The sequence below is a fragment of the Zingiber officinale genome, chromosome 6A, assembly GCF_018446385.1.
Source record: "Zingiber officinale cultivar Zhangliang chromosome 6A, Zo_v1.1, whole genome shotgun sequence".
Taxonomy (NCBI): domain Eukaryota; kingdom Viridiplantae; phylum Streptophyta; class Magnoliopsida; order Zingiberales; family Zingiberaceae; genus Zingiber; species Zingiber officinale.
Window position 1 is genome coordinate 142,960,654 of NC_055997.1, and position 16,116 is coordinate 142,976,769.

General features: G+C 32.8%; 1 protein-coding gene across 1 annotated transcript in view; it reads right to left on the bottom strand.

Annotated features, from left to right (window-relative positions):
- The window catches only part of LOC121995416 (vacuolar protein sorting-associated protein 13C-like), a 39,175-nt gene extending 23,302 nt beyond the window's left edge, over positions 1-15,873 (bottom strand). Inside the window, exons 1-3 of the mRNA XM_042549162.1 lie at positions 15,413-15,873; positions 13,959-14,040; positions 3,688-3,791 (exon numbers count right to left, since the gene is read on the bottom strand). Coding sequence (XP_042405096.1) covers positions 3,688-3,791; positions 13,959-14,040; positions 15,413-15,427 — 201 coding nt within the window. The 5' untranslated portion in view covers positions 15,428-15,873. The remainder of the gene's footprint in view (positions 1-3,687; positions 3,792-13,958; positions 14,041-15,412) is intronic.
- Between the last annotated feature and the right edge of the window lie 243 nt (positions 15,874-16,116).

The following is a 16,116-nucleotide window of genomic DNA, read 5'->3' on the forward strand; positions in this document are numbered from 1 at the left end:
AGAAAAACTAATAGTCTAAGATTTGGAACATGGAACATAGGAACCTCACGGATAAATCAATGAAGATAATAGATACAATGATTAGGAGAAAATTAGTATTTTGTGTGTACAAGAGACAAAATGGGTAGACGAGAAGGTAAAGATGATAGAGAACTCAGATTTTAAATTATAGTATCCAGAAAAGAGTAAAATAATAAATGGAGTAATAAGTATTATTGTAGATAGTTGTAATTAGAAAAGGGGATAGAATTATAGATCTTAAGATAATAGTGGCGAAAGAAACTATGAACGTAATTAACATATATGCAACGCATGTAGGATTAGATGAAGCTACCAAATCAAGGTTTCGAGACAACCTCGATGAAGTATTAAAAAACATTATGCCAAATGAAATGATTTTAATAGGAGGTGATCTAAATGGGCATGTCGTGAAAAATGCAGATTTTGCAATAGCATATAACCTTATATTAGCTAATACATTTTTTAAGAAAAGAGAAGAACACTTAGTCACGTAAAGAAAGATAGAAAGATTTGTAAAGATTACAAGGTCATCCCCGAGAAAGTTTAACTACCCAACATAAGTTAGTAGTGTTGAATATACGCCTTAAGCATAGTATCAATAGAAAGAAAATATATATGACTCCTATAATTAATTAGTGGAAGTTAAAGAAGAAGGTAAGAGTACATTAGCTAAAATATATGGTGACTATAATATGACATGGGATAAGATAGTATCAAAGTTGAAAATAGTAGCCAAGAGTGTACTTGGTAAGTCAAAGGGACATGCACCACCAAGAAATCTTGGTAGTAGAATGAGAAAATATAAGAGAAAGTAAAGAAAAAATCAACCGCTTAAAAGAAATTATATATTTATAAGAACAAGAAAAACTTAAAAAAATATACACTAGCCAAAAAAAAAAAGGCTAAGAAAGTAGTGAATGAAATAAAGAATGAAACTTTTAACCGATTATATCAAAAATTAGATTAAAAAAAGGAGAAAGAAGCGTTTATAGAATAGCTAAAGTGAAAGAACGGTAGATAAGAGAACTTATCCAAATAAAATGTATTAATGATGAATGCAATAGGGTACTAGTAAACGATGACAAAATAAAAAAACGGTAGAATATGTATTTTTATCAACTTTTTAATGAACTTTTAGGTGATCAACATAACTTAGATAATTTAAGTAAACCAAATGAATATAAAAATTAAAATTTTTATCATAGAACAAACTTTAAATGGGATGCACAATGGAAAAATAATTGGATCAGATGATATTCCGATAGAGGTATGAAAATGCTCAGGAAAACAAGAAATTGAATGGCTTATAAATTATTTAACATGATATTGAAAACTAAAAAAATGTCTAATTAATGGAAGATAAGTACTCTAGTTCTCTTATATAAGAACAAGGGAGACGTACAAAATTGTGCAAACTATAGAGGTATTAAAATAATGAGTCGTATCATGAAAGTTGGGAAAAAGTAATAGGAAAAAAGATTAGGAAGGAAACATGACCAAAAATTCATTTGGATTCGCTTGGAAAGTCGAGAATAGAAATTATACATCCAAAAATATTAGGAGCAAAAACAATATCTGCACATGGTATTCATTGACTTAGAAAAAGTTTATGATAAAAGTATATGGAGAATTTTAGAAAAGAAAGGTGTTAGCATAATATATATTAAATTAATTACGGATATGTATGAGGATATAACGACTAGAGTAAAAACTTCAAGCAGAGTAACTGAAACATTTCTAATAAAGATAAAGTTATATCAAGGATCAACTCTAAGTCCCTATCTTTTTAGACTAAATATAAACAAACTCACTACACACATTCAAGACACATGACCGTGGTGCATGTTGTTTACAGATGATATTGTTTTGATAGATGAAACGCGTAAAGAAGTAAATGGTAAACTAGAATCTTTGCAAAAAACACTAGAAGGGAAAGGTTTTAGACTTAGTAAAATAAAAATATAATATGTAAAACTATGAGAAACACGTACATCAAACGAAAAAAAGGAAGACCAAAAAAATTTGGTTAACAACTATAAAATAAGATAAAATTTATTTAAGTATAGATGATATAATAGGGGATAGAGCCCAATAGCGTAAAAGGATCCATATAGCCGACCCCGCCTAGTGAGACTAGGCTTGGTTGTTGCTGTTGTTAATTAATGTACTGATTCTATAGAGTTGTGCAATTCAAGAGCGATGACGGTGAAGGAGATATTTAAATCAATAACAATTGACAATTGATTTTGGGTGATTCAAGAGAGTATAATGGTTGGAGTCTCATCCATGGGCTTCCCATTTTCTAAAGAGAAGAATTGAGTATGCACTTGCAGTTTGGGTTTTGATTTGAGAATTAAAAGTGGTTGACATTGTTTAGAATGTTTAGCCCATGGATTGAACACATGTGTAGGGTTGATTGGAGCTTAAACCAAACTCAACAAAGAATCTAAATTTACCTTAATACTCTAAATTTGTTCTATTTATTTTGTTCATTTCATTTGAATTCATAATATGTATTATTGATCACGGGATAGACAATCTATTTTAAGTCTTTAAGTATAGTTATTATGGTGCATGTTGATGGGATATAATCAACTGTAGATATATGTTTCATAATCATTGTCTACCATACTAATATCATCTTGTTTAGACGTGTTATTTCTATCGTTGCTAGTTAGTATGATAATATATCATAACACTTTCATTCAAAACTAATGCAAGTAATATACTAATATCTGTATAATAATGTCATTATATAATCTAAAAATTTTGCCCATGCTTTTCTTAGAATCCATGGCATTCAAGCCGTATATATTAGCCATTCATTTAGATAGTAAGGGAGTTGTTGGGCAAATACAGTTGTGTATTGTAGTGGGTTCAACTGCACCCCTACTAGGTGAAGACTAAGGCCCACTTCGCATAAGACTGCCCAATTGATTTTTAATCCATGCTCGTTTATGACTCACATGATTGTAGTATGTGCACCATAATTATTAATCTCACATACAAACATTAGTCTCCTATTTGAAAGGTGTTTAGATTTTCATTAATATTTTAGTTGATCATGCACTCTTGCGGGTGGTTGTATAGTGGTTAGTGTTCTCATTGAAGTTGTAATTAATTGTGAAGTTGCATTAATTAGGTTCATAATGCATCGATTAGTAGTTTGTTTGTTGCATTCATGATGATCCTAAGTTTGTTGAACTTCATACTTACGATAATACATCCATAAACTAAAAGCTCATTTATGCCAGGTTCAGCTAAGCATATTTGCACTTACTCCTCATTTTGCCTTTAATTCCCGGAGTGGATGTTAAATTTATCCGATGAGGATATAATTTTGTTTTACCACATTCTGTCATACCGCTAATCGTTAGCATTGCTGTATTAAGATTATGTGGGTCCACATGATGTCTATCACTCGATAATTGACCCTACATGGGATGTAACAAAAGGTTGGTAGTTGAACATAGTTGTTTGTGCAAATAAACAGCAAAACAAATCTCACAATATATGATAGGACTTTACAATGTATTTATTCAGCATATGTTTAAAAGATAAAACTGCAATACAAATATTAAGGGAAAAGGGTGAGAGATCTACTTGAATACCTCTGTCCTAATGTATTTATATGCAGGAATGTAAAGTACTACAGTGCAGACTTACCTTTAATGTTATTGATCCAACAAAACCAGCTTTGACAATGACAGGTAACCTCAAAGAATTCAATGCTTCAGCTTTCAGATTCAAATCCTTAAGCACAACATCACCTTTATAATAAAAACAAATAAGCAAACAAACAAATGACAAATAAATGATGTGGATAAATAACAAAATTTGAATATATAGAATGAGAAGTGCAAGATACAGATGAATTGAGCACTACCTGATGGCAAAATGTAATCATTATACACAAATAAGATTTTCAATAAAAAAACTAGATGAAGTCATTAGACGTGAACCATGAGCAAGATTATGCAAAGATTAATCCAGTAGTTAGTCGATAACTCTGTTAACAGGAATATTATGCCTTGTGCCTGTGTCGACACCATAGTCCGTCAGAACGGACGTGGAACGGCCGGAACCGGCACGGGAATGCCCCATGACGTTCCAAAGTTCCGACATATAACGTGAGTTGCTTTGGGACGCCATTCTTCAGCGTTATATAACGGCCAGAACGAAACAAACATCTTGATTATGGATTAAAAAGCTTTGGATTCCCATTTTTGACTTCTGACGTTGCTTTTTATTCAACCAGCGCGTGATTAAGAAACCTTGATTCCATTTTTACGCTTGATTAATTGATTAAGAAACCTTGATTCCATTTCTTATCACTTTGCTTTTCATTAACCTCTTGATTAATTGATAAAAAGCTTTGGATTCTATATTTTTTTTACCAGATTTGCTTTTTCATTCCATCTTTTACTGTTTTGTCTTTATTGAAAAAGAAAAAACACCATCACATCACTATCACATCTTTTTTTCTTTCAGTCTTTGCCAATACGAGTACCCTCCATCTATTAATTGAGCATCTACTATTAGCGTTAACATTTGCATTTTTTTTTTTTTGCATGGTCATCAGTGTCTTTCGTTTCACTTGAATAATTGAGTTCTTCTATCATTTCCATCGTATTCGCAAACAAGGTAAGTTTTCTAATTTTCCATCAATTTCTATTAATTAAGCATCTAACTTAAATCAGAGTATACAAATCTTTTTACTTATAGTCATCAACTCCTTCATTAATTAATTTCTTATATCATTCCCATTATATTCACAAACACATAAGTTTTCTAATTTTTTAGTTTAATATACTAAATTATTCACATCATTTTTTCTCAGCCCTTTGAAAACAATGCTTGATTGCATGAATACCCTCCAATTCAATTAATTAAACATCTACTATTAATTTTAATATTTGCATTTTTTAGCTGTTGTCATTAGCTCGTTTCATTTGATTAATTAATTTCTTATGTCATTTCTATCATATTCACAAATAAAGTAAGTTTTTAATTTTTCATCCAATTCTTTTAATTAAGCATCTACCTTAAATTTTAATATATGCATCATTTTTACTCAAGGTTATCAACTCCTTCGCTAATTGATTTCTTCTGTCACCTCCATTATATTCACATAAATTTTCTAATTTTTTAGTTTAATATACTAAGTTATTCACATCAGGTTTTTTTCCAGGCCTTTGCTAAAAATATTTGACTGCATGAGTACCCTCCAATTCTATTAATTGAGCATCTATTATTAATTTGAGTATTTGCATCTTTTGGTTCTTGTCATTAGCTCCTTCATTTGATTAATTGATTTCATCTATCATTTCCATCATATTCATAGACAAGGTAAGTTTTCTAATTTTTTTACCAGTTTTATTAATTGAGTATCTACTATAAATTTGAACATATGCAACTTTTGGCTCACAGTCATCAGTTCCTTCGTTTGATTAATTGATTTCTTCTATCATTTCCATTATATTCGTAAATACATAAGTTTTCTAATTTTTTAATTTAATAAATTAAGTTATTAAGAATTGTTTAATTTTAGGTGCTTCATTATCATTATCATGATTTTTATCATTATCATTAAGTCAAAATTATTTATTATTATTTATTTGTTTAGAATGGCACCAAACCTTGATATTGGTTGGCAATTTGGTTAAATTGTGGGTGATAATATAAAACAATACGATGCAAATTTTGTGGAAAAGTTATAACTGGAGGAATTACAAGATTAAAACAACATATTGCACATGTTACTGGAAATGTTGAAATATGTCACAAAGATCCTAAGGAAATATCATCAATGTTAAAAAAACATCTTCAAGACTCTTAAGCTGCGTTTGGTAGGGCGTAATCTGCCTTGTAATGTAATCCTGATTACATTACAAGACAGATTATTTTGTTTGTTTCACTTTTAAACTTGTAATGTAATGTAATCTGGATTACAAAATGTAGTGAAGTTTTGTAATCTGGATTACAAAGCAAATGCTATGTAATCCGATTACATTACGAGGTCACCGTCCCACCAAAATTTAAATACCGAATATACCCTTAGTCCACCGTCGGCCCCCGCCCCCCACCGCCGACCGCCGCCGCCGGCGGTCGGCGGGCGGCGGCGATGGTCGGCGGCGATGGTCGGCGGCCGGTAGCTGCTGCAAGCTCCGGCAGAAGTGCGACGACCGTCAGTAGAGGTCGTAGGACATTTTTGTCATTTTATAATAATACAAATTACATTCCTGATAAAAACTAATAGATACCAAACAAAAGAATGTAATCATCCTTGTAATCAAATATTACATACATTACATTTCCAAACGTAGTAATGTAATCAAGATTACATTACATTACATTACAAATTTGATTACATTACAAGTTAGATTACATTACACCCAACCAAACGTAGCCTTAAGGCAAGTAGAAATTCAATGCAAAGAAAAAACAAATAGCCTTAGATTCAATTACACAAAATATTTGTGTATCAGAAAGTGGTAGTAGTGGTGGAGATGACATAGAAGATATAGAAAATCGAGAAATACAAAAAGCCATCAAAGAAAGTCTTAAAATAAGAGCGGAGCAAATGCATAATCGCTATGGTCAGGTAAAATATATAAATAATATTTTAAATTTATGTGTATATATCTTATCAATTTAATGTACTTAACTACTCCAAATTTTATAATTATAGGATTTTCTGGTTCATCATCTAGTTTAGATCCTAGTTTGAAAAAAGAGATGTCTCGAAGCTTTAGTGTAAGAGAGGATTCTTGATTACCATCAAAAGGAATTGACTCTTTTATGTTTCCCACAAAACAAAAGAGTCTCAAAAACTGGTTTGGTGCTGAAAAAGTAAAAAATGTTGGTAAGGCAATATCGAAATGGTTTATATATAATGTTATTCCATTTAATGCAGCAAATAGTGGTCCATACTATCAATCCATGATAAACAACATTGTTGAGGCACAATAATGTGGATGAGGTGGATGAGATAAATGGATATTTGAACACTTTAAAATCAAAATGGTCAAAGTATGGGTGCACAATAATGTGCGATGGTTGGAGCACACACAACAACCATCCAATCATAAATTTAATGATATATTGTGACCGCAACATGGTATTTCATAGTCCGTTGATTGCACCAACAAAGCAAAGACATCTGATTTTATTTTATCTTTATTAAGTAAAATTATTGACAAAATCAGAGAGGAAAATATTGTGCATGTAGTCACATATAGTGAACGTGCAAATAAAGCCTCTGGTGCCAAATTGATGATAGAAAGGCAACATTTGTTTTGATCCCCTTATGCAACATCTTGTATTGATCTCATGCTAGAAGATATTGGTAAGATGACAAAAGTAAAAAAAAGTGTGTTGAGAAAGCCAAGCAAATAACGAGCTTCATATATAACAGCGATAAAGTTTTGAATTTGATGAAAACATTTACAAATGACCATGAATTATTGAGACTAGGAATAACCCGATTTACGACAGAATTTATTTCAATTGAAAATCTTGTTCGGCATTCTTCAGATTTAAAAAGAATGTGCACTTCTGGTGATTGAGAAACATACAATAATACAAGAAAATGAAGGGAAAAAGCATAAAACATTGCAAGCATCGTAATGGATGGAAGATTTTGGAAGAGAGCTCATGATATTTGTGCTGCAATTGAACCATTAGTAAAAGTTTTGAAATTAGTTGACCAAGATTAAAAACCAACAATGTCAATTATCTATGAAGCAATGGATAGAGCAAAAATGGCAATAAAAGATAATACCATAGATTGGCAATCATATTGGGATATTATTGATAATCGATGGTATAATCAATTACACCAACATCTACATGCGCAGGAAACCATATAATTTATTTGCTTAAATTGTAGAGTACAAAGTATGTCATCAAAATCATTTACAAATTCCTCATTTCTAATTTCATATTATCTTATTGATATTTCAGCATATCTCCTTAATCCGTTACTTCAAATTCTGAAACTTGTGTTTATAATGATGAAGTTAAACGAGGATTAAAGGTTGTAATTAAAATATTAGAGCCAGACTTAAATGCACAAGCTTCAACCATCAGTCAGGCAATTTTTTTTATGTTCCTATATTTTTTTCCAACCATAAACAATAATTATTTATTTTTTCTTGTAATTTTCAGAATCTGCCGATGCCAATGATAAAGAACATTCGATTGGATCTTCACGACAGCATATAAGTGTTGAAGAACATATAAAACATTTGCTTTTGAGAGGGAACCAACAAATTCCACTAAGAGATGATTATGGATCAAGAAGTTATAATTGGGAGTCTCAAGATATTGGGCATGGTCCAATTGGATATCAACAGGTGGATATGGATACTATAGTAGCAATCAACCCAGATATGATTCATATGACAGATCATCTGATTATTTACCATCCTATACAAGTGGAATTAGACATCATAAATCTGAGGGTTATTTTGACAATGCACAGAGTGTAATCCCAGATTATTCAACGTCTCTTGGGAGTAATATTGGACATCATAGTCGTGATCGTGAATCGTCAAGTGGTACTGGTAGTTCTATTGGGTATCATAGTTTTGAATATTACAATCATCGTGATAAAACATTATTACAAAGTTAATCATCTATTTCTGAATATATTTCGTCAACTCAATCAAATGAATATTCATATGGACAATTTAATCCAAATTTATATCAACGCCCATATGTTGAAGATCAATTTAATCAGCATGATACTCAAGGAGAATATAATGAAGATTTGGTTCCTCCCTGTCACTCTTCGTGGTATTAGCTTTGATTACGTATAATTATCATTATATTTTTTTTATTATGTTATATTATTGTAGGATAATTATGCACTAATGTATTGATTTTGTATGGCTTCGTGTATTTTATTTTTTATTACTAGTTTTATAAATTTTTTGTGATTTTTTGATAAATCCGTGTTGCGACCGTTCCGCGAAATGATATTGGAACTTGAATGGTAGTGTCCGCGACGACGGCCGCGATCGTTCCGACGAACCATGGTTGACACAGCAGAAATAGTATGCTATGTCAAGCACTTAGATCATTATGCCACTTGATAATTTGTTGTGTTTCATACCTCAAATTCAGACCCATCTTGGTTATCCTTAGCTAAGTCCGAGTAGCATAGATAGCAACCAGGACTTGCAAATTACAATATCATCTTAGGATTTCTTTTTGATAGCCATGAAACCATTTATCACAATTTTTTTCCAACTCTCAAACTCTAGACAAAACTCTGCCCATGAAAAAACCAGTCATGTCTACTCTCAAGCCCGAATAAAGGAGGAGGATTGCATTAGGTTGTCATCCAGTGTTAAAACTATGACAAATATTCAATGAATAAATCCATTAAATTATTGTGCCAATGCTAGGTTGTTCCTTGGAAGGAACACGTTGCAGGATCCGACTGTAACGTCTCGGCAAGGACCGCTTCATCTCCAGAACTTGGATATAGTGCTAAATATACAAGAGTTCGCGTTGCAGGGTCCGACTATAAGGTATCAATAAGGACTACTACATCTTCATGAGAACTTGGATATAGTGTTAAATAGGGAGGAGTTCTCATACCATAAGTTGGGTAAAAACAAATATGAAAGGAAAACTAATAATCTAAGATTTTGAACATGAAATATAAGAACCTTCACTAGTAAATCAATAAAGGTAGTAGATACAATGATTAGGAGAAGAATTAATATTTTGTGTGTACTAGAGACAAAATGGATAGGCGAGAAGGCAAAGATGATAGAGAATTCAGATTTTAAATTATGATACAGGAAAAAGTAAAGCAAGAAATGGAATGGACATTGTTGTAGATAGTTCATTAAAGGATGAATTTGTTGTAGGAGTAGTCGGAAAGGGGATAGAATTATAACCTTTAATATAATAGTGGCGAAAGAAACTATAAACATAATTAGCGTATATGCACCGCAAGTAGGATTAGATAAAGTTACCAAATCAAGGTTTTAGGACGACTTAGAAGAAGTATTATAAAACATTCTGCCAAATAAAATGATTTTAATAAAATGTGATCTAAATAGGCATGAAAAATGAGAAATATGAAAGGGTACATGGGGTTATGGGTTTGAAACGAGAAATGAAGGGAAAGCTATATTAAATTTTGTGATCGCATATGATGTTATATTAGCTAATACGTTTTTTAATAAAAGAGAAGAACACTATGTTCAAAAGTGAGAATAATAAATCGCAAATTGACTTTCTTATAGTTAAGAAAAAGGATAGAAAGATTTATAAAGATTGCAAGGTCATCGAGAAAGCTTAACTACCCAACGTTAGTAGTAGTGTTGTATATACGTCTCAAGCATAATATCAATAAAAAGAAAAAATATACGACTCCTAGAATTAAGTGGCTAGAAGTTAAAGGATGAAAAAAATATATATTTAAGGAGAAGGTAGAAGTACAAGCATTAAGTGAAATATATGGTGACTCTAATACGACATAGGATGAGATAGTATCAAAGTTGAAAATAGTAACTAAGAGTGTACTCTGAGTCAAAAGGACATGCACCACTAAGTAAGGAATCATGGTGGTGGAATAAGAAAGTATAAAAGAAAGTGAAAGAAAAACGAACAACTTATAAGGAATTATATATTTGTAAGAATGAGGAAAACTTAAAAAAATATACAATAGCCCAGAAAGAGACTAAGAAAGTAGTGAATGAAGCAAACAATGAAACTTTTAAACGATTATATCAAAAATTGAAAACAAAAGAAGGGGAAAGAGACATGTATAGAATAGCTAAAGTGAGAGAAAGGAAGACAAAAGATCTTATTCAAATTAAATGTATTAAAGATGAATATAATAGGCTACTAGTAAACGATGGAAAAATAAAAGAGCGGTGGAAGAAATATTTTCATCAACTTTTTAATGAAAGTTTAGATCACTAACTTAACTTAAGTAATTTAAGTAGGTCAAATGAGTATAGAAATTTAATGAGTCATACCATGAAACTTTGGGAAAAAGTAATAGAAAAAAGATTAAGGAACCCACGGTGACTAAAAAACAATTTGGGTCCATGCCTGGAAGGTAGACAATAAAAGTTATACATCTTCTTAGACAACTAATTGAAAAATATCAAGAGCAAACACAAGATCTGCACATGGTATTCATTGACTTAGAAAAATCATATAATAGAATTCTAAGAGAAATTATATGGAGAATTCGAGAAAAGAGAGGTGTTAGCGTAACATATATTGAACTAATTAAGGATATGTACGAGAATGTAACGACCAAAATAAAACTTCAGGTGGAGTAATGGAAGCATTTCCAATAAAGATAGAGTTGCATCAAAAATCAGCTCTAAGTCCCTATCCTTTTACACTAATTATGGGCAAACTCAATACACACATTCAAGGTATAGTACCGAGGTACATGTTGTTTGCAAATGATATTATTTTGGTAGATGAAACACGTGAAGGAGTAAATGCTAAACTAGAATATGGACGGGAAACATTATAAGGGAAAGGTGTTAGGCTTAATAGAATAAAGACAAAAAATATGGAATTTAAATTTAGCAATATTAGACATAATGAGACAATTGTTAAGATAAGAGATGATGAGTTGCCCGGAACCGAGAGGTTTAAATATTTATGATCATTTTTGCAAAACGATGGAGGGATCTTACACAAAATATAAGCAGGATGATTGAAAGAGAGCGTTGGGTATTTTATGTGACCGTAAAGTACCTCTAAAAAAAACTTAAAGGAAAGTTTTATAAAACCGCAGTTAGACCTACTATGTTGTATGGAGTTGAATGTTGAGATATGACTAGAGCATATGAGTAGAAGATGAGAGTTGCAGAGATGAGAATGTTAAGGTAAATATGTGGACATACGAGAATGGATAGAATAAGAAATGAGAACATTAAAGAGAAAGTCAGAGTTGCGTCTATTTTGGGAAAACTCCAAGAGACGCGTTTAAGATGGTACGGTAAATGCTCCAATTAGGCGATGCAAACTATAACAAATACGCATATCAAACGAGGAAGAAGAAGATCAAAAAAGACTTGGTTAGCAACAATAAAACAAGATAAAATTTATTTAAATATAGATGATGATATAGTAGAAGATAGAGTCCAATGGCGTAAAAGGATCCATATAGCCGACCTTACGCAGTGGGATAAGGTTTGGTGGTTGTTGTTGCTGATTGATCATTTTTAATATCAAAAAGTAAATTTTCCCCTTCAACATGAAAATTTAAATATTATATCATCTTATGAATCAAATTATATATTTTTTTAAACCGGGCATGTATTCAGACCCGATTATTCTGGGAGATGAGCGACTTTCCCCCAGTTAGCCCACTGGGTAAATATGGAAGCGCTCACATCAGTAGTCGACCTCCATAGCTCACCCCATTGTAGAGGCGCGTATGTTTGTTAATTGAGTAATCGTACATTGTGTCGTTGGCACAGCCGCTCCATCAATTATTAGCTTTGTTGCATGCCCCAAATGGTTCAAACCATGGTACTCTAAGAATCCATCAAACGCCTTACCGCTGCACCATGCTCGAAGGCACTTATGAATCAAATATTGGTTGTTTAATATATAATGTGTGATGTGTGATTATTGAGTGGTGTCAGATTCATAGTTAGTGTGACTCCAAGTGCATAGGTTTTGGATAAACTATAAACCTGTTGGATGGGCAAATTTGAGGGTTCACTTTGATTTGACTCGGTCCCGATGACTTAAGAGTAAAGTCTCATCTAAATGTGAGTTAGATGGAACATGACTTAAATGAAGTCTGACAAAGAACCTCAATTTTTCTTATTGCATCTTCTGTTTGGCTTGTTCTAAATTAATTGTACTCTTATATGCATCCATTGCTCATGCCATAAGATTGCTGATTTTCATTAATTTGCATTCATGTGGAGTCACATGATCTATGTTGATTATAGTGATTATTATACATGTTCTCAGGATTGTAATGCATTGTGGCGGTGTATCATGTTGATATTGGTGAATCATGATGTCATGTTTGCATCATACTTAGTTGTGTTGGTTGATATGTGAGGATTATTAATGGTAGTAATGTCATGATCAAAGACTTTGGCCATTTTGTTTTTGGAACTGATTGTTTGGCTTCCAATCCTTATATATTGATTATTCATATAGATATTCAATTCGATGTTTGGACACAACAGAAACTGACAATAGTGTGTATATTTATACTCCTGTTGGGCTAGCATGTACCACTCCAAAGGAGTGAGTGGGTAAACTTGATTAAGATGTGTGCAAGAGGTGTTTGAATTTTTCATTCCGTTTTTGTTTATCATAACACTCGTGTAGGTTGGTTGTAGTGATATAGTGATTAGTGATGTAATGCACCTATTAGTTGCTGAGACATAGTGATGTGTGGTAACATTGCTGATGGTGTTGATGATGTACCCATGTTGATGATCATCTTCTTGTTGTATTTCTATTTGGCATATTTGTGCTTAATCCTTGTTTTACCTCCAATTTCATAATAGGGTTAGTTGCCGCATAGAGATACTATCTGCCTTTATATTTTTCTCTAATTAATTATTAGTAATTGTTGCATCAAGATTATGCACACTTAGGCATGTCTACTAGTTGGTAGATTGAACCAAAAGGAGGATTATTTACTGCTACAATAACAACCAAGCCTTATCCTACTAGGTGGGATCGAGAATTATTTACTAAGAATTAAAAATAATATCAATTGAAAAGGTAAACATAAAAAAATATATGTAATAGCTAAGGGTGGCATGAAGCAGTGAACATATAATCTAAGTCCAGTTCAAATAAACAATATACAACAAATTTAAAGCAGGAAATGTAAGCAACTGAAGTAGAAGGAAACCATAGAAAGCGATTTTGAAATACACAGCAACGAATTTATAAATGATTTTACCAACCTTTCCAAACACTTATTCTTAGAGCATCGACAGAAAGTCCCTCGACGTACTCTCCCAAATATTTCCGAAGTAGATACAAAACCTAGAGTAGTTAAAAAGGGGGGAAAAAGTGAGAGCTTGTCGACTTAGAATTTTAACATGAACTAGCATTAGAATATGATTAATCATCCAAGAAATGGAATGAACAATAGTTACTGTTCTAATAAATGGTTCAGTAAAATGCTCAAAATGAAACCAGTGAAAATCTGTTAAACATATGCTACAAAAAAATAAATAAATAAATAACTAGAGGAGCCACCCTTCTCTCTATGATCAAGGTCCTAACGTGCATATAAAGTGGTTACATGTAGGGGGGTGCTTGGTTCCCGGAAGGGAATGGGAATGATAGAAGTGGGGAATGGGAATGGAGGGGTTTTCATCCCCTCCCCCCCCCCCCCAATTTTGTTAAGTAATGGCTCATTCCCATGATTGGGGGATTGAATCTGTGGGACTCACCACCAATTCCCCGAACCAAGCACCAATTTTCCATTCCTCACTCCCATACCATCCAACCAAGCACCTTGTAAGTGTTTAAATAAGTGACAGGGTACAACCTTATAACAGATTTTTGTTTTTATCAACCTTTACATTTCATGAAAATGCTAACAGACCCTGCAAATGCTTCAGTATATTGTTTTTATCTAGTATCACCAACTAATCTGATTGTAGATTTATAAAAAACAAATGAAAAATAAAAATGAAAATCAAACCTGTTGAGAAAGTCATTGTTCTAACAAAAATGTTTTAATCTAAAATTCATTTCTCAAGAGGTGCAAATTACAAATATAATTTCACACAATCCCTTTTATATTATTCACTTATCTATTTCTGTGGCTTGCCTCAGAATCTTAACTCATAGCACAAGACTATACCAAAGGAGAACATAGTGTTTATTCCCGCCACTGACATATTTTTGTGCTCAGATAAATAACCTCTAGTGCAATAGATTTCGTAAATTGATTGTTATACTGTTAATAAAACAGAGTCTAGATACTGTTAGCTATTTCTTCGTTGTAATTTTTACTATAACAAAATCAGATCCATGTCAACTTGAGGCTAGGTATAAACACTCAATTAGATCAAAATAAATAAACTAGATTCTATAACTAATCAAAACAAATAATTTAGATTCTATAACTAACTCTGTCTCGACCCCTGGCCAATGATGAAGTTCAGTATTTACATTTTTGTTACTAGTGACAAATTACTAATGATGTTGTAGTAAATGGAACGGGACGTGTTTGTATTTCTGATCCGAGGTGCCCTAACTGCACAGTCCGTCGCCCGGAAGATGAATAAGTAATAGAAACCCACAGAAACCGATAAAGAGCAGAAACCCCGCTGATTATTTCCCTTCGTCGAGAATTCTGGAAATAAATCACAAAATAACTGAAAACGATCGAGAAAATTCTTACGTGAGCTTCAAACATCGTGCCTCCTGAAGGAACGGATTAATAGGGCACGCTAAACATCCATGCCCAAGAAGACTACGATCCATGAAGTAGGCGAGCGCTTCACCAAAGCGGGGAAAGAGTATGGCGGGATGGCGATCCTCGAGGTTCCTGATGGCGGCGGCATGGATCTCAAAGTGGACAAGGAAGGAGCGGGAGACCTAGGCCAGGGATCGAAGGACTCAAAGACCTGATTGCCGGTGAAGCGGACGAACTTGAAATGAAAGCGAGTTAGTAGATGATCTCGCAGACGTCGACGGCGAGAGAACGGGATCGAGAAAAACAAATCTCGCTAGTCGTGGAAGCGCAGCGGAGACGGAGGCGGGAGAGGCGACGATCTAAAGGCGAGAGAAAATGGTCGAGAGAGAGAGAGAGGAGGCGTTGAGGAGAGGAGAGGAGAGGATTAATGCCGGATTGACAAAATGATGCTTGAAGCAAATATTTAAGGAAATAACACATAATAAAACTAATGACTGTTTGCTTGCTAATGTTAGTAAATTAAAATAGTAATTTACGTATTATTCACAATTGTTGAAAAAATTCAAATATATCGATTAATCAACACAAACTAGTCAGAATTGACTAGGTTACGTTTACCAATATGTTTATGAGTCAAGGTCATAAGTAAAGATATGTATTAGTTGAACATAAATTGGGATGATAAGAAA